We start from the raw sequence: 15,020 nt of genomic DNA, 5'->3' as shown, positions 1-15,020 counted from the left end.
CAGAGAACACACAGTGACAGTGAGGTTTGCAGGAACTGGGATCATCAGTGGGACAGTGAGTGCCTCCAGCATTCCCACCTGGGCATCTGCAGGTATCCAGTATTCCAGGTCACTGCCACTTGGGAATCTCCATCTCTCTTTGGACCCATCCTCCAGACCCTGTAACCTACCCTTGGCTGCTGCCATGAGGGATTAAATCTGGAATCCAGGGAATCTGGTCAGCCTGGGAGAACAGAGCTTTCAGTTTCTCATCTGTGGTCACACCTGAAGGGCAGCCCTTGGTGTTCACAGGTGCCTGGGGCAGACTTCAGGGATCTGGCCACATTCCCTGGCTCCCAAGTGCACTGTACAGGGTATAGCTGGCTGGAGCTGGAGTGGGACTTGATGCTGGTGGCTTTACTAATGCTTAAAACTTGGTCAGAGCATGGAATCATGACATGGTTTGGGCTGGATGGGGCTGTAAAGCTGATTTATTTTTAACCCCCTGCCATGGGCAGGGACACCTTCCTACTATCCCAGAGTGCTCCAAGTCCTGTCCAGCCTGGCCTTCGACACTTCCAGGGATCCAGGGGCAGCCACAGCTTCTCTGGGCACCCTGTGCCAGGGCCTGTCCACCCTCATAGGGAACAATTCCTGCCCAATATCCCATTTAACCCTGCCCTCTGGCAATGGAAGCCATTCCCCCTTGTCCTGTCACTCCATCCTTGCCCCAAGTGTCTCTCCAGCTCTCCTGGAGCCCCTTTAGGTACTGGAAGGGGTTCTGAGGTGTCCCAAGGTCTAAGCCCCAAACCATGAGGTAAATGTGGCCAAATTCAACATTAACTTCCAAGCTGATACTAAGTGAGCTTGTTTTAGCCATTTTTGATCTGGCTTGGCTTAGAAAATCATCTCAGTGCTCACCTGAGTTTGCAGATGCCGCTGAAGCTGCGGCTGCCTTGTCCTTGCTGGATTTATCCTCCTGTGGGAGGAGTGAAGTCCTTTAACCCTGTGCCCCTCTCCCTGTGCAGAAGATCTTCAGGACCACGATGCTGTTCCAGTTTGTGAACGTGCTGCTGCAGGTGCTGGTGCACAAATCCCACGACCTGCTGCAGGAGGAGATCGGCATCGCCACCTACAACATGGCCTCGGTGGACTTTGATGGCTTCTACTCCGCCTTCCTGCCCGAGTTCCTGGCCAGCTGTGACGGCGTGGACTCCAACCAGAAGAACGTGCTGGGGAGGAATTTCAAAATGGACAGGGTAAGGAGGGACCCGCAGCCTTGTGCTGTTCCCAGGATGCACAGGGCTCCCCCAGAACACAGCTGGGAATGTCTCCAGGCAGTGCCTTTTGTTCCCAACACTTCCATGCTCGGCAGTCCCCAGGCAGGGATTTCTCACTGCAGGTAGCAGAGCTGCCATCTCATGCCTCAGGCTGCAGGATGCTGTGGGAGTCAGGGATTGTGTTTCCTGGAGGAAGTTTTTACTGGAGTAGGCTCACATTGCTGAGTGGGATGCTCAGGTCCTTGCCTAAATCTCGCTCCAGCTGCTGGCCAGATGTTTGAGGGTTACAGTAAGGACAACAGCAGAGTACCTGCAAATGCTCACAATTCCTGCAAACCCCTCGTGTGTGGGAGGGAAATGTGTGCAATATGATGGCAGAGCAGCAGGTTCTGGCTTCCATTTACTGAGGACTGTCCATTGAGTGCTCCCTGCCCTGAGGGAGGGGTGGGAATTTGAGACCAAGGGTGAGTATAGGAATGGAACCCTGGGGGAATTGCTTGGCTCTAGAAGGAGACTGTTCTTGAGGAATATCAGCCTTTGTTAGGGAGTGAGTGACACCAAGGAGCCTTGGCAGGAGGGCAGCAAGGAATTAGTGCTGCATCTGGCCATGGAGCCATGCTCAGAGAGCTGGGGGTGCTCACCTGGGGAAGAGAAAGATCCAGGCTCAGAGCCCCTTCCAGGCCCTAAAGGGGCTCCAGGAGAGCTGGAGAGGGACTGGGGACAAGGGATGGAGGGACAGGGCACAGGGAATGGCTTCCCACTGCCAGAAGGCAGGGATGGATGGGATATTTGGGAGGAATATCCCCACCTGGGAGGGTGGTGAGGCCCTGGCACAGGGTGCCCAGAGAAGCTGTGGCTGACCCCGGATCCCTAGAAGTGCCCAATGCCAGGCTGGACGGGGCTTGGAGCAGCCTGGGACTCTGGAAGGTGTCCCTGCTCATGGCAGGGGGTGGGGACTGGATGAGTTTTAAGGCCCTTCCCAGCCCAGGCCATTCCATGATTCCATGGCCATTCCTCTCGGGCTTCACTGCACAAGGAGAAGCCAGAGATGGGAGCAGAGCCTGGATCCCTGCAGTCAGCTCTGAGACCATCCCTGCCCCAGGAACTGGAGTTCCCTGGGCTCAGGCTGAGTCAGGATGGATCTGTTCACGTGTGAACACCCACGGGGTGTGTGCCCCTCTCGGTGCCTCTCTGCTCCTCGCCATGAGTCTGTTCCCAGCAGTTGTTGTTGTGTCCCTTGCAGGACCTGCCCTCGTTCACACAGAACGTGCACAGGCTGGTGAACGACCTGCGCTATTACAGACTGTGCAACGACAGCCTGCCCCCGGGGACTGTGAAGTTATAGTGACTGCACTGGACTGCTGCCCTTCCCCGGGGAACAGCTCCGTGTTCCGGTTCGCCACCGCCCCCTGTGCCCCCGGGCCGTGCCGGCGCTGCAGGCCGGGCTCCTGCCCGTGCCCACGCCCTGGATTCACCGCGCTCCACCGCTTCCTTTGAGTTCTCCCTGCCCAGCCCGAGGCCGCAGCTGGAGCCAGCAGGATGTGTCTTAATGCCCACCCCCGGGGCATCCCGACTGTTGGGAAATCCCTCTCCCGGGGCTTTCCCTCTGCTCCTGTAGCACTTTGTTGCATCTGGAGGTGTCTGGAGAGATCATGTCCGTATCAAACGCGAGGCAGAAGCGCCAAAGACCACTTCAGACATTCGTACCTTCGTGTCATTCCACCTTCCTGCCCCGCCCAGCTCTCGGAGGAGGAGTCTCCTGACGTTGGGACTGGTTTGGCACTTCTGTCACTCCCTTTGTTTTTAAATTGCCTTGAAAACCTCCCCGATGTTGGCGGGGAATTAGAGACTTTTTTTGGGTTTTTTTAAACGTTTTCTCATCATTCCATTGTGATACTAAAACAACATGCTTAATGGGAATAAAGTGCTTACTTTGTTGTTTTAAGTAACTTGGGGCTGGGTTAGTTTCCCTCTAGGTCATTCTGTAAATGAACATGCAGTGATCCACAGCTTTTCCCAGGATCAGGAATGAGGAGCAGCCAGCAAGGATCCCAACAAGTCCAGCAGCTCCTGGATGGTGCAGTTCAGTGGTGGCTGCTGCTTCTGCTGTCTCCTCGTTGTTTTCCTCCCGTGTTTTCTGTCACATCTTGTGGTGATCATTCATTCCCTCCATCACACTTACCTGAATCGATCATGAGGTGCCTGCAGGAAGAAATTCCCCATTCCCAGGGAGCCTGGAGCTGAAGTTGACCCTCTGACCAGTGACCAGTGGCATCTGTCTGGTAAAATCCCAGTCAGGCAGGACCAGACTGCATGGGACTTGTGGATCTCTGATCATGCAGCTTGGAAGGTTTTCCTTGAGGTCTCTGGTCAGGAAGCAGTATTAAATCAGTCTTAATTTTTATATTTAATAGATTAAACTTGAGAGGAACTTCTCACAAGGAGACGGAGTGACAGGACTAGGGAAATTAGTCCTGAGTAAGGACAGGGTTAGATGGGATATTGGGAAGGAATTGTTCCCTGGGAGGGTGTTGTGGCCCTGGCACAGGGAGAAGCTGTGGCTGCCCCTGGATCCCTGGAAGTGTCCAAGGCCAGGCTGGATGGGGCTTGGAGCCACCTTTGATAGTGGAAGGTGTCCTAGCAGAGCTCTCCAAGCTCATGCTGCTTCTCTTCCTTGGCTTGACAGAGGATGAAAATACAAGATTTTCCCTTGGTCAATGTCTGTAGCTGCCAGGTGGCCAAAGCCCAGGCTCCAATCTGCCACCCCTTGTCCTAAAACCTCTTTCCACTTTGCCACCCTTCTGTCCCATTCCCCCTGGCCTGGCAGACCCTGGAGAGGGGCCTTTCCCCAGCCCCTTGTTTGGGGGCAGAGTCTCTTTTCCACAACCTGTTGAATCCACTTGCCCATGGGAAGCCACTGGGGTGGGATTTTGCCCTGGTGCTGAGCACAGCAGGTCCCCAGAGCCCCTCAGGCTGTGGCAGGGGTTCTGTCCCCTCACTCCCTGTGCCTTGGGAAGGCAGGGTGGTAACAGGGAGAGTGGGATCTAGCCCAGCCCTCAGCTTGTATGTATGCGTGTTTCCGGGATACTCCTCAGTGCTTCAAATCAGCACAGATTTGGGAAACAGGCTCAAAGCAAGCAGCCTTTTCCGTGAACTTGTCGAGCTGCTCTCCCATGAGCTGTCAGGGTGCATGGGAAGCCCAGTAAGGAGTGATTGCCCAGCCTGGGGTCTGGAATGGGGCTCGAAGAAGTGAACAGAGAGGCTCCCACCTGGGCAGTTCCTCTGCCCCCAGGGGCTTGTACCTCTTCCCCAGCACCTGCAGTGTGCAGGGCGGGTCTGTGCCCCACAGGGGGACGCTGCCCCGGCTGCTCCCGGGGCTGGGGACTCCCTTGTGCCCCAGCTCAGCCCGGCACGGGCTGACCCGGCAGCCTTCACCCTGCCTGGTGAATCGAGGGCAAAGCACGAGGCAGGTTTGGTTCCTGGCAGGCTCTGGCTCCCCTCGGGATGGGTGTGGGCTGTGCTCCCACCCTGGCAGCGTTTGGGACTTCAAACCGGGATGTTCCGTGTCAGGATGCTCCGTGCTGGAATGCTCTGGATGGGGAGGATGCTCCATCCCGGGACATCCCGAGCAGGCGCGGCGGGCCCGGCTGCTGCTTTAAGGGGAGGGACAGAAGCCTGACCCGTCCCTGGGCTCGGCCGGCTCCTTAAAGCCTCCGCAGACCGACCGAGGCCGGGTCCGACCCGCCGGGGCCGCCATGGGCTTCCTGGGGCGCTGCCTGGCCCGGAGCCTCCCCCGGGGGCAGCCGGGCCTGAGCCTCCCCGGGCCCCGCTGCTACGGCTCCGGTGAGACACGGCCCCGTCCCTGCCCTGCCCCTGGGGACCCTTCCCACATCCCTGTCCTGCCCCTGGGGACCCTTCCCACATCCCTGTCCTGCCCCTGGGGACCCTTCCCACATCCCTGTCCTGCCCCTGGGGACCCTGTGCCCCCCGCTGCCCCAGGGGACCCGGTCCCCGTCCCTGGGGCCTTCAACCCCTTCCCTGTCTTATCCTCATCCTTTTCCTCATCCCCATCCTGTGCCCAGTCCTTCAGAGCTCCTGTTGCCGCCCCTTGGTGCCCCATCCCCTCGGAATGTCCCCGTCTCTCCATCCCGGGCGGGTGGCTCACGGGCTCCCTTCACCCCTTTGGGGACAGTCGGGGCCGGGCTCTGCTGTCCCCAGCCCCGTGTGCCCCGTGGGATGGGGCAGAGGCCGGAATCGGTGCTCCCTGAAGGTCCCAAGGGGTTCAGTGTCTCCAGGACTGTGCTGGGGGAACCCCTGGGAGGAGCGGGCAGGGCTCAGCGGTGCCCGGGGAAGCGGGTGAGCTCACGGGGTCGGTTTCTCCGGCTCTGTCCCCGCCATCACTGGGGTCACTCGCCCTCGCAGCCCGGGACGGGTCCCCGAAGCTCGGGATTAGCAGTGAAGTGTCCTCTGTCTCTCTCTCTTCCCCTCCTTCCTGTCCCCTCTGTCCTTCCAGCGGACGGGATGCACTGTCCCTTGGGGGCTTTTGTCCCCTCCCGCGGCGCAGCTTTGGCAGGGTGTGACCCTGCTGTCCCACGGGTGACAGCGGGGCCGGGCCCTGCCGTCCCACCGTGATCGATTTTCCTCTCCAGCAGTGCAAGGCTGTGATCGGGGACCCTCCGGGCGAGGGGAAAGCCCCGGGGCCGGGCAGGGGACAGAGTCCCCAGCCCCGGGACACGGCACAGACATCCCTGGCTGAAAGGCTGTTTCCTGGCCACGGACATGTCCCCAACACCCATCAGGGCTTTGTGGCACGTCCCCTGCGACCCCACCAGCCTGAGAGGCACAGCTTGTGCAGGGGACACGGCCCCGGGATGGGAACAGGGATGGGGACAGGGATGGGGCCAGGGATGGGGCCGGCTTCCCGTGACAGCCTCGGCCCGAGAACAGCCCGTGGTGGCGCGGGGACACTCGGGGTCCTGCCGCCACCCTGCCCGTGTGTGGTGGGGTGCTGTGCCCCGCGGTGGTGACAGTCCCCGCGGTGGTGACAGTGTCCCCGCGGTGGTGACAGTCCCCGCGGTGGTGACAGTCCCCGTAGTGGTGACAGTCCCCGCGGTGGTGACAGTCCCCGCGGTGGTGACAGTGTCCCCGCGGTCCCCGCGCAGCCCCCGCGGCGCTGCAGGAGAAGACGCTGGTGGTGGCCAAGCCGGACGCGGTGCAGCGGCGGCTGCTGGGGGACATCATCCAGCGCTTCGAGCGCCGCGGCTTCAAGCTGGTGGCCATGAAGCTGCTGCAGGTACCCGGGGAACGCTGCTCCGGGAGCGGGGGTGGCCGGGGGACACTGCCCGGGTGTCACTGTCACTGCTCCTGCCCCAGGTAGACCGGAGGCTCGTGGACCAGCACTACGAGCAGCTGCGGCTGAAGCCCTTCTACCCCGCGCTCGTCACCTACATGACCTCGGGGCCGGTGGTGGCCATGGTGAGGGGACAGCTCGGGGGTCTCGGGGCCCGCGGGGGCTCAGGGACTCAGCTGTCCCTGTCCCGCAGGTGTGGGAGGGCTACGACGTGGTGCGGTGCACGCGGGCCATGGTTGGGGACAGCAGCGCCGTGGGGACCATCCGGGGGGACCTCAGTGTGCACATCACCAGGTAGGGCAGCGGGGGGCGGGAGCCCACGGCCGTGGCACTGTCCCCATCCCTGTCCCCTCACAGGAACGTGGTCCATGCCAGTGACTCCGTGGAGACGGCCCAGCGGGAGATCGGCTTCTGGTTCCAGCGGAACGAGCTGGTGGCCTGGGACAGCAGGGACAGGGACAACATCTACGGGCTCTAGAGACGGACCCCGACCCCAATAAACCCCCGTGCCTCCAGCTCCGACTCGAGTCTCCTCCCTCGGATGTCACCAGCAAGTGCTGGGGGCTCTGGGATGCACTGGAATGTCCCCAGAGGACACTGGGGTGGCATTGGGATGTCCCCAAAGGGCACTGGGGTGTACTGGGAAGCTCTGGCATGTCCCTGCAGAGGCACTGAGGAGCTCTGGGAGCCATGGGGGATGTCACTGGGGAGACTGGGGTGATACTGGGAGATCTGGGATGTATTGAGGTAACACCAGAGGGCATTGGGAGGCACTGGATGATCTGTGGAGGGCACTGGGATGTCCACAGAGGACACTGGGGTGGTACTGGGAGACTCTGAGAAGCTCTGGGTGTCCATGGACTGTTCCTGGGGGGCACTGGATCGGTGCAGGGAAGCTCTGTGAGGAACTGGGATGTTTCTAGTAGCACTGAGGCAGTACTGGGAAGCTCGGAAGACCCTGGGATGCCCCTGGGAGCACTGGAACTGTACTGGGAAACCCTGTGGAGAACTGGGCTGCGCCTGGAGGGCTGCAGGGGCTCTGCAGATGACTGGAAGATACCAGGGTGGCGTCTGAGCTGTGTAAAACTGGGGGCTCTGTGCGACACTGGGACACCACTGGGACACCGCTGGGTGGCACTGGGACACCACGGAGAGGTACTGGGATGCTGCTGTGAAGCACTGAGACACCACTGGGTGGCACTTGGGGGCCACTGGGACACTACGGAAAGCACTGGGACAGTACTGTGAGGCACTGGGACACCACTGGCACAGCGGATATCACTGGGAGCACCGGGAGCACCGGGACAGCACTGGGACATCACTGGGAGCATTGGGACAGTTCTGGCAGCACTGGAAGCGCTGGGACAGCAGTGAGACAGTTCTGGGAGGACTGGGACAGTTCTGGGAGCTCTGGGACAGCTCTGGGACAGTTCTGGGACAGCTCTGGGACAGCTCTGGGAGCACTGGGGCAGTTCTGGGACAGCTCTGGGAGCACGGGGACAGCTCTGGGAGCACTGGGACAGTTCTGGGACAGCTCTGGAAGCACGGGGACAGCTCTGGGAGCACTGGGACAGTTCTGGGACAGCTCTGGAAGCACGGGGACAGCTCTGGGAGCACTGGGACAGCTCTGGAAGCACGGGGACAGCTCTGGAAGCACTGGGACAGCACCGGGAGCTCTGGGAGCGCAGCTCCATCGCCCCCGCTGCAGTTCCCGCCGCGGCCGCTCGGTGTCGCTGTGCCCGGAGATCCCCCGTTGCCCGGCGACGGCGGCGGCGCCCGCGCAGGCGCAGTGAGCCGCGCCCGCCCCCGCCATGGCAGAAGGCGCCATGGCCGCGCAGGTGCCCCCGGACGAGGACGGGGACGAGTGTCTGTCCCAGTACCGGCACCTGCTTAGCCCCGACCTGCTCGCGTGAGTCCCGAGGCTCCGGGGGCCCGCCGGGGCTGCCACCCCGGGGCCCGGCTCTGACCCTGTCTCTGTCCCACAGGGGCCAGGTGGCTTTCATCACCGGCGGCGGCTCCGGCATCGGCTTCCGCATCGCCGAGATCTTCATGAGGTGCGACCCCCTCATTCCCTCCCTTCTTCCCTTCTTTTTTCCCCCGTTGCCGCCTTCTCTTCCCCCCTCTTCCCTTCTTTTTCCTCCCTTCTCTTCTCTTCTGCACTTTGCTCCTCTTCACTCCTCTTCTCTTTCCCACCGTCCCTTCCCTTTCCCCGCTGCGGTGCCAGGCCCTGCAAGAGCCGGGATGTGAAGCCGAGGGCGGCAGAGCCCTCACGGGGCACGGCAGGACTCCGGCTCTCCCCGTCCACGTCCCACGGGCTTGGAGCAGCAGTAATTGCTGCAAGGAGCAGCCGAATCCTGCTGGTGCCGTGGTGCTGGTGAGGAGCCCGGCCCTTCTCACCCGTACCTTCCCTGCAGGCACGGCTGCCGGACCGTCATTGCCAGCAGGAACCTGCAGCGAGTGTCCGAGGTGAGTCTGGGCTCCAGCGGGAGAGCTGCGAGCCCCGGGAAATCTTTCTGCTCTGTCCCGGTGGAACTGGGAGCCCTGGGAATAGCGCAATAGGAGGAATGGCTTCCCAGCCTCCCAGCCCCGGGCACTCGGGGCAGGTTTGGGGGGCTGCACCCACCGCACCCCCAGCACAGCTCAGTTCACCTGGAACCTGCTCTGTGGGGGCTGCTCCACGGTCGTGAGGGCTGTTTGTGGGAAACTGAAATGAGCTGTGGGGGAGGTTTGTCAGCAGGGCAGAGCCCAAGGTCGGACAGAAACCTGTCCAAACACGCTCCTACTCGGTGTGGAGTAGGACCAGACCCCGGGGGCTGTGTGGTTTGAGGGGGGTTGCACAACTATCCTGAGTTTTGGGGCAGAGGGGAGGGTGCAGCTGTGGTTGGCTGTCATTTCCCACTCCCTCATGCTCAGGTGCCAGAGGAAGCCGTAAAGCTCAGCAGGTTTTTAGTCCTCAGGGGCCAGAGTCTTCTGAGGCCACAGAATCTGTAGTCCGGGACTTGCTGCTTGTGCACCCATGTGTTGTTGGGGCTCAAACCTCACACAGAGCCCAAAACAGAAGTTGGAGCAGCTCTGTGTGTTGTGCAGAGTTGCTGCTGAGCTTGTGTGTCCCCTTGTGCTTAATTTGCTGGGGAAAATCTTACTCTTAATTAGCCACAGGGGGGCTTGTGACAAACCCTGAGCTGCAGAGCTGGTCTGTCTCACAGCCTGACACCTGACTGCCCTGTCCTTGCCGTTTTGCTGACTTTTTGGATCTAAAGGGCAATTATGCCTGCGCTCATGCCAAAAACGCCTTGCTGAGGTCCAAACTTTGTACTTGCCCTGCAGAGGTGTTGCCTGGGATGTGCTGTGTCCATGACAGCCCATGCAGGTAACTGGGCTTAGCCAGCCGTGGCCAGCCCAGCATTGAGTGTGGCTGGGATCCAACATGCAGGAGCTTTCCCTGGCTACCCCAGGGCTAGCAAGGTGCAACCTAGGCTCTCTCAAGTATCTTTCTGTTCTTTCAGGCTGCAAAAAAGCTGGTGGCAGCCACAGGGCAGCAGTGCCTGCCGCTGTCCATGGACGTCCGGCAGCCCCAGACCATTGTGGCAGCAGTGGATGAGGCACTGAAGGAGTTCAAGAGGATTGACATCCTCATTAATGGTGAGGATGGAGAGGGCAGGGGGAGGAGGGTTTGGGCTCACTGCTGGGCAGGGTGTTTTCCTGCACAGGCATCCCTGGGAGCACAGAGGAAACAGAGATCTGTGTGTGGTACATGGCCATTGTTTGTCTAGGTGTGGATCACCCCTGCTGCCCTTGTGCTGGCTGTGCTGCTGGGCACCCAGAGCCACCAGTTTGTCCCTTACCAGGGCTGTCTCCACGTGGAGACATTAGCCCTCACCCTCCCTGTCACAGAAGGGTCCTGACACCTCTCCCAGCTCTGTCCTGCCTGTCCCTGTGGTTCAGGTGCTGCGGGGAATTTCCTGTGCCCAGCCAGTGCCCTGTCCTTTAACGCCTTCAAGACGGTGATAGACATCGACACCTTGGGCACCTTCAACACCTCCAAAGTCGTCTTTGAGAAATATTTCCGGGTAAGTGGCACGGAGCCAGGGGACTCTCAGGAGATGCTCTGGTAGCCAGGGGGTAGTGTCAAACCACAGTGTGCTCCTGGGGAAGTCAGGGAAGTGCAGGGACCCAGAGCCTCTCTGCACAGATGCACTCTGTTCCCTTCCAGGGATCCCAGCCCTGAACTGGGGATCCTCCTGTCCCTTGCCCTGGGGCTTTGGGCTGTTGCAGCACCTTTCCTTGTTTTGTCACCTGGAGAGGCTGTGATCCCCTGCTCCTTTTCCAGCTCTGCCACTTTCCTGTCCCACCTCTCCAGCAGGGCCCCAGTGGCTGCCCCACCTCTGAGATTCAGTGGGTAGAGGTGCCCCAGTGGTGGCTTGGCAGTGTCCGTGGGTGACTGCCCCTCAGAGGCCAGCTCTCCTGTCCCTCAGAGCCCTCTGTGACCCTTTGTGCTGCTCCCTGCCTAACTCCACATCTCCTTTCCTTCCCCAGGACCACGGCGGGGTCATCGTTAACATCACGGCGACCCTGAGCTACCGAGGGCAGGCCCTGCAGGTGCATGCTGGGGCTGCCAAGGCTGCCATAGGTACCTCAACACACCCTGCTGGGGCTCTGAGCCACGTGGGGCCAGGAAAGAAGCCTGTTCTTCCTAAATACTGGGATGGGAAGATGTGTTGGGGAGGGACAAGAGTGAATTGGTGTAGTTACTGCAGGCCTGGGTTTGGGATGAGACTCTTCTGTGGCTTTTTCTCCCACCTCAAAGTAAGTTGCTGGGATGGCTGTGCTCCCTGTTTCTCACTGCTGTTGCAATCCCTCCCCAGATGCCATGACCAGGCACCTCGCAGTGGAGTGGGGACCCAACAACATCCGTGTGAACAGCCTGGCCCCCGGCCCCATCTCAGGCACCGAGGGTTTCCGACGCCTGGGTGAGGCAGCCTGGGCTCCTGGCCCTGCCATTCCTGCTGGAATTCTCTGGGAGGGGACCAGGAGGGGCCCCCAGTGCCACACAGCTCGTGGGGGCATGACTGTGCTGTGGCTTGGCTGGCACAGCTCTGTGGGAACAAACAGCCCTTCCCACGTCCCTGGTACCTCCCAGGGCACTGGTTTGGCAGCAGTTTGGGCTCTCTGATGCCATGATGGAATGTTGCTTCCCCAAAACTCAGCCCTGCCTGAGGGCTTGGCTGTTGTAATCCATCAGCAGAGTGCAGCCCCAGAGGATGGGAAAGACCTGGAGCTCTTAGTCGAGAGGCCATGGAGATGCTCCAAAGGCTGGAGCCCCTCTGTTCTGGAGCAACGGAGACCTCAGAGCCGCTTCCAGTGCCTAAAGGGGCTCCAGGAGAGCTGGAGAGGGACTGGGGACAAGGGGTGGAGGGACAGGACACAGGGAATGGCTCCCCACTGCCAGAGGACAGGGATGGATGGGATATTGGGCAGGAATTGTTCCCTGAGAGGGTGGGGAGGCCCTGGCACAGGGTGCCCAGAGAAGCTGTGGTTGCCTCTGGATCCCTGGAGGTGTCCAAGGCCAGGTTGGATGGGGCTTGAAACAACCTGGGATGGTGGAAGGTGTCCCTGCACATGGCAGGGGAGGAGAAGGAGAGATCCCTCCCAACCCCAGCCATTCCATGGTTCTAAAGCTCTCTGAGGTCCTGTCTTGAGCTTGCTGTGTCAGTACAAAATCTCTGCTGGGCTTGAGCTCCCCTCCTTTAAATCTTCCCAGGTTTTCATCCCAGGGTTGTGCCAGGATCTCATCCCTGTTCCCTGGAGCACTCAGCCAGCCCCATGGGCCATGCTGCAGTGCCTGACCAGCCATGGTGGTGGACAGTCATCCCACAGTCCAAACTGACTCTCTCCTGCTCCTTTTAGGTGGGAAACTTGCCGAGAAATCCGACCAGTTCTCCGTGATCCCGCTGCAGCGCGCGGGGAACAAGACGGAGATCGCGCACAGCACGCTGTACCTGGCCAGCCCCCTCTCGTCCTACGTCACCGGCACCACCCTGGTCGTGGACGGGGGCAGCTGGCTCACCTCCCCCAACAGCTTCTCTGCCTTGATGGGTATTGCCTCCTCCTCTGCTAAACTCTAGGTGACTGCATTTCCCCCTCGTGGGATTGGAGCAGGGCTCCTCAGGGAAACCCTGCTTTTCCCTGGGATGCAGATTCTGTGAGGAGAGGCTGAGGGAGCTGGGAAAGGGGCTCAGCCTCGAGAAAAGGAGGCTCAGGGGGACCTTGTGGCTCTGCACAACTCCCTGACAGGAGGGGACAGCCTGGAGGGGTTGGGCTCTGCTCCCAGGGAACAAGGGCAGGACAAGGGGAAACGGCCTCAAGCTGTGCCGGGAGAGGTTTAGGTTGGGTATTGGAGAAGATTTCTTTGTGGAAGGGGTGGTCAGGCCTTGGCACAGCAGCCCAGAGCTGTGGTGGAGTCGCTGTCCCTGGGAGCATTTAAAAGCCATGTGGATGTGGCACATGGGGACATGTTTTAGTGGTGGCCTTGGCAGTGCTGGGGGAACAGTTGGATTTGATGGTCTTAGAGGGCTTTTCCAACTGAAACTATGATCTTGACCATAATTCTCCTGGGGTATGGCTGCTGTAGCAGTGGGTACAGTGTCTTCAGGGACAGTCCTTGGGATGACTTGGGACAAGCAGAACCTGCTGGATTTTCCCTTTGAGCATGGCTTGTGACATGGTGTATTTTGGATGCTTGTCCAGACACCTCTGAGATCCCCTCAAAGCAACGTGATGCCCACTTTCTGTGCCCCAGCAGCAGAATTAAGCACAAAGAATCCCAAGAGCTTCTTCCTTTCATGAATTCCTGCAGCCTGGCAGGGGAAAGGGGTCTCCTGTCTTCCTTTCCTCCCTGCCTGTGTCCCACCTGGCAGCCTCCATGAGCTGGGCAGGCCCAGCAGGGCTCTGTCCCCACCTCCACTCTCTTTTGCAGGTGTGTGGGCTGCAGGAGCAAACCAACCCCACTGATGGACAGCCTGGGACTGACTGACGGACAGATGTGACCTGGGACACTGCAGGGGGACATCTCCCGGAGCCAGTGCTGACAGCCACAGCCTCTCCGAGGCCATGGTGGTAGTGGTGACACTGCCAGTCCTGTGTCTGCCCGGGGGACACAGCTCTGGGGGTCCCTACCCCATCATGTGCCATTGCTGCCTTCTGAGCTGCTGTGGGTGCAGAGACAGCGTGGAGGGCTGAGGTGGTCACTGTCCCTTTGTGGCTCCCTCCAAGCTGCTCTTGTGGCCTATCCCCAGCCCCAAGCAGTGCCACCCATGGATACCCATCCTCTTACTCCCCTCTCCCCCTATCTTAGCCTGAGAACTACCCCAGACCCCCAGCAGCAGCTCCTTTTTGGGAGAGGGAGCAGCTCAGCCTGCCTGTGGTTGGAGTCACCCAGTGTGATGGCCCAGTTCTGCCTTGGCAACTCTTGGAGGGGAAACCCTGGCAGGAGGAGGTGGCTGTGTCCCCTAAGGGGTCCTAGGAGGGGCAGTGGTCCCGGGAGGCTGCCAGGGATGCAGCTGGGATGGCCCTCTCCCAGGAGCAGAGGTGGTGTGAGGACAGATCCCTCAGGTCTGGCTCTGCACTGCAGCACTGCAGGTGTCCAGTGGTCTGTCCACACCCATCTGTCTGTCACACCAGTGTCACGCTGTGTCCTTCCAGGCACTCAAGCTGAGAGTAAATGAAGGGCTAGGACTGGAATCCAGTCCTTTCCTCCTGCTGGGCTGCAGGAGCCACAGTGGGGCTGCATAGATGGCACTGCTGGGGCCCCAGGGGACACACAGTGCTTGTGTGCACCCTCGTGCTGCTGCTGGTAGCTTTGAGGCTCACCCTGGATTCCATGAAGCTTGCTCTCCCACTTAATTATATGTCCTACTTGATTGTAGACTTGCCAGATTTTACTACTTCCTCCAAGGCACAAATAAAGAACTTGCCCCTTGAGCAGTGATGTCTCTCTCTGCTGGATGAGCACCAGTGCCTTGCCCAGCTGACTGGTCCTGGTGGTCCAAACTGGGCCCTGAGGGAGGCACTGCTCCCATGCCAGAGCCTTGTGTGGCTCCAGTCCTCAGCTCTGTGGTGCCCCAGTGCTCCAGGCCCACGGGGCTTGGGGACCTGCCAGCTCCTCAGCCCCAGTGGCCTTGGAAAGGTGGTTCCAGCAGCAGAGGTGGTGGGGAGGTGCTGAGGGCTTTGGTGAGAGACTCAGCCCTTCAGAGAGATGGGGGTGCAGTGGATCTGGGTGATGTTCTTTGCCCAGGCTCCTGGGATTTGGCTCCAGCCACAGTGTTCCTCTTCCTGCGTTACAGGATGTGTTTTCTCCTGAGAAAGTGCTTGTGTTGGCCCTTCTGCCCAGCTGCAGCTTCGTCTCTGACCTG

General features: G+C 60.2%; 3 protein-coding genes across 8 annotated transcripts in view; all 3 read left to right on the top strand.

Annotated features, from left to right (window-relative positions):
- Window positions 1–3,208, top strand: part of XPO6 (exportin 6) — a 55,288-nt gene extending 52,080 nt beyond the window's left edge. For all 4 annotated transcript variants that reach the window (XM_066330087.1, XM_066330090.1, XM_066330088.1 and 1 more), the window contains 2 exons: window positions 1,008–1,238; window positions 2,503–3,208. In XM_066330087.1, the coding sequence (XP_066186184.1) occupies window positions 1,008–1,238; window positions 2,503–2,604 (333 nt within the window). In that variant the 3' untranslated portion in view covers window positions 2,605–3,208. The remainder of the gene's footprint in view (window positions 1–1,007; window positions 1,239–2,502) is intronic.
- A 1,795-nt stretch (window positions 3,209–5,003) lies between these two features.
- On the top strand, window positions 5,004–7,096 carry NME4 (NME/NM23 nucleoside diphosphate kinase 4). Of its 2 annotated transcripts, none has more exons than XM_066330083.1 (5): window positions 5,004–5,102; window positions 6,422–6,552; window positions 6,633–6,734; window positions 6,803–6,903; window positions 6,985–7,096. In XM_066330083.1, exons 1-5 carry the CDS (start codon window positions 5,015–5,017, stop codon window positions 7,085–7,087), a joined length of 525 nt encoding a protein of 174 aa, XP_066186180.1. In that variant the 5' UTR covers window positions 5,004–5,014; the 3' UTR covers window positions 7,088–7,096. The 2 variants fall into 2 exon arrangements, with proteins under 2 accessions (XP_066186180.1, XP_066186179.1); XM_066330082.1 differs by having other exon boundaries at window positions 6,967–7,096.
- A 1,292-nt stretch (window positions 7,097–8,388) lies between these two features.
- DECR2 (2,4-dienoyl-CoA reductase 2) lies at window positions 8,389–14,589 on the top strand. Of its 2 annotated transcripts, none has more exons than XM_066330070.1 (9): window positions 8,389–8,518; window positions 8,595–8,663; window positions 9,024–9,075; window positions 10,116–10,251; window positions 10,555–10,679; window positions 11,146–11,239; window positions 11,475–11,579; window positions 12,517–12,705; window positions 13,586–14,589. In XM_066330070.1, the coding sequence occupies exons 1-9, from the start codon at window positions 8,421–8,423 to the stop codon at window positions 13,618–13,620; spliced, it is 903 nt and encodes a 300-aa protein (XP_066186167.1). In that variant the 5' UTR covers window positions 8,389–8,420; the 3' UTR covers window positions 13,621–14,589. The 2 variants fall into 2 exon arrangements, with proteins under 2 accessions (XP_066186167.1, XP_066186169.1); XM_066330072.1 differs by having other exon boundaries at window positions 12,517–12,734.
- The last annotated feature ends 431 nt before the right edge of the window (window positions 14,590–15,020 follow it).

The sequence above is a fragment of the Sylvia atricapilla genome, chromosome 15 (assembly GCF_009819655.1).
Source record: "Sylvia atricapilla isolate bSylAtr1 chromosome 15, bSylAtr1.pri, whole genome shotgun sequence".
In the NCBI taxonomy this organism is placed as follows: domain Eukaryota; kingdom Metazoa; phylum Chordata; class Aves; order Passeriformes; family Sylviidae; genus Sylvia; species Sylvia atricapilla.
Note: the sequence above shows the minus strand (reverse complement) of the source record. Positions and strands in the feature narration are given on the sequence as shown.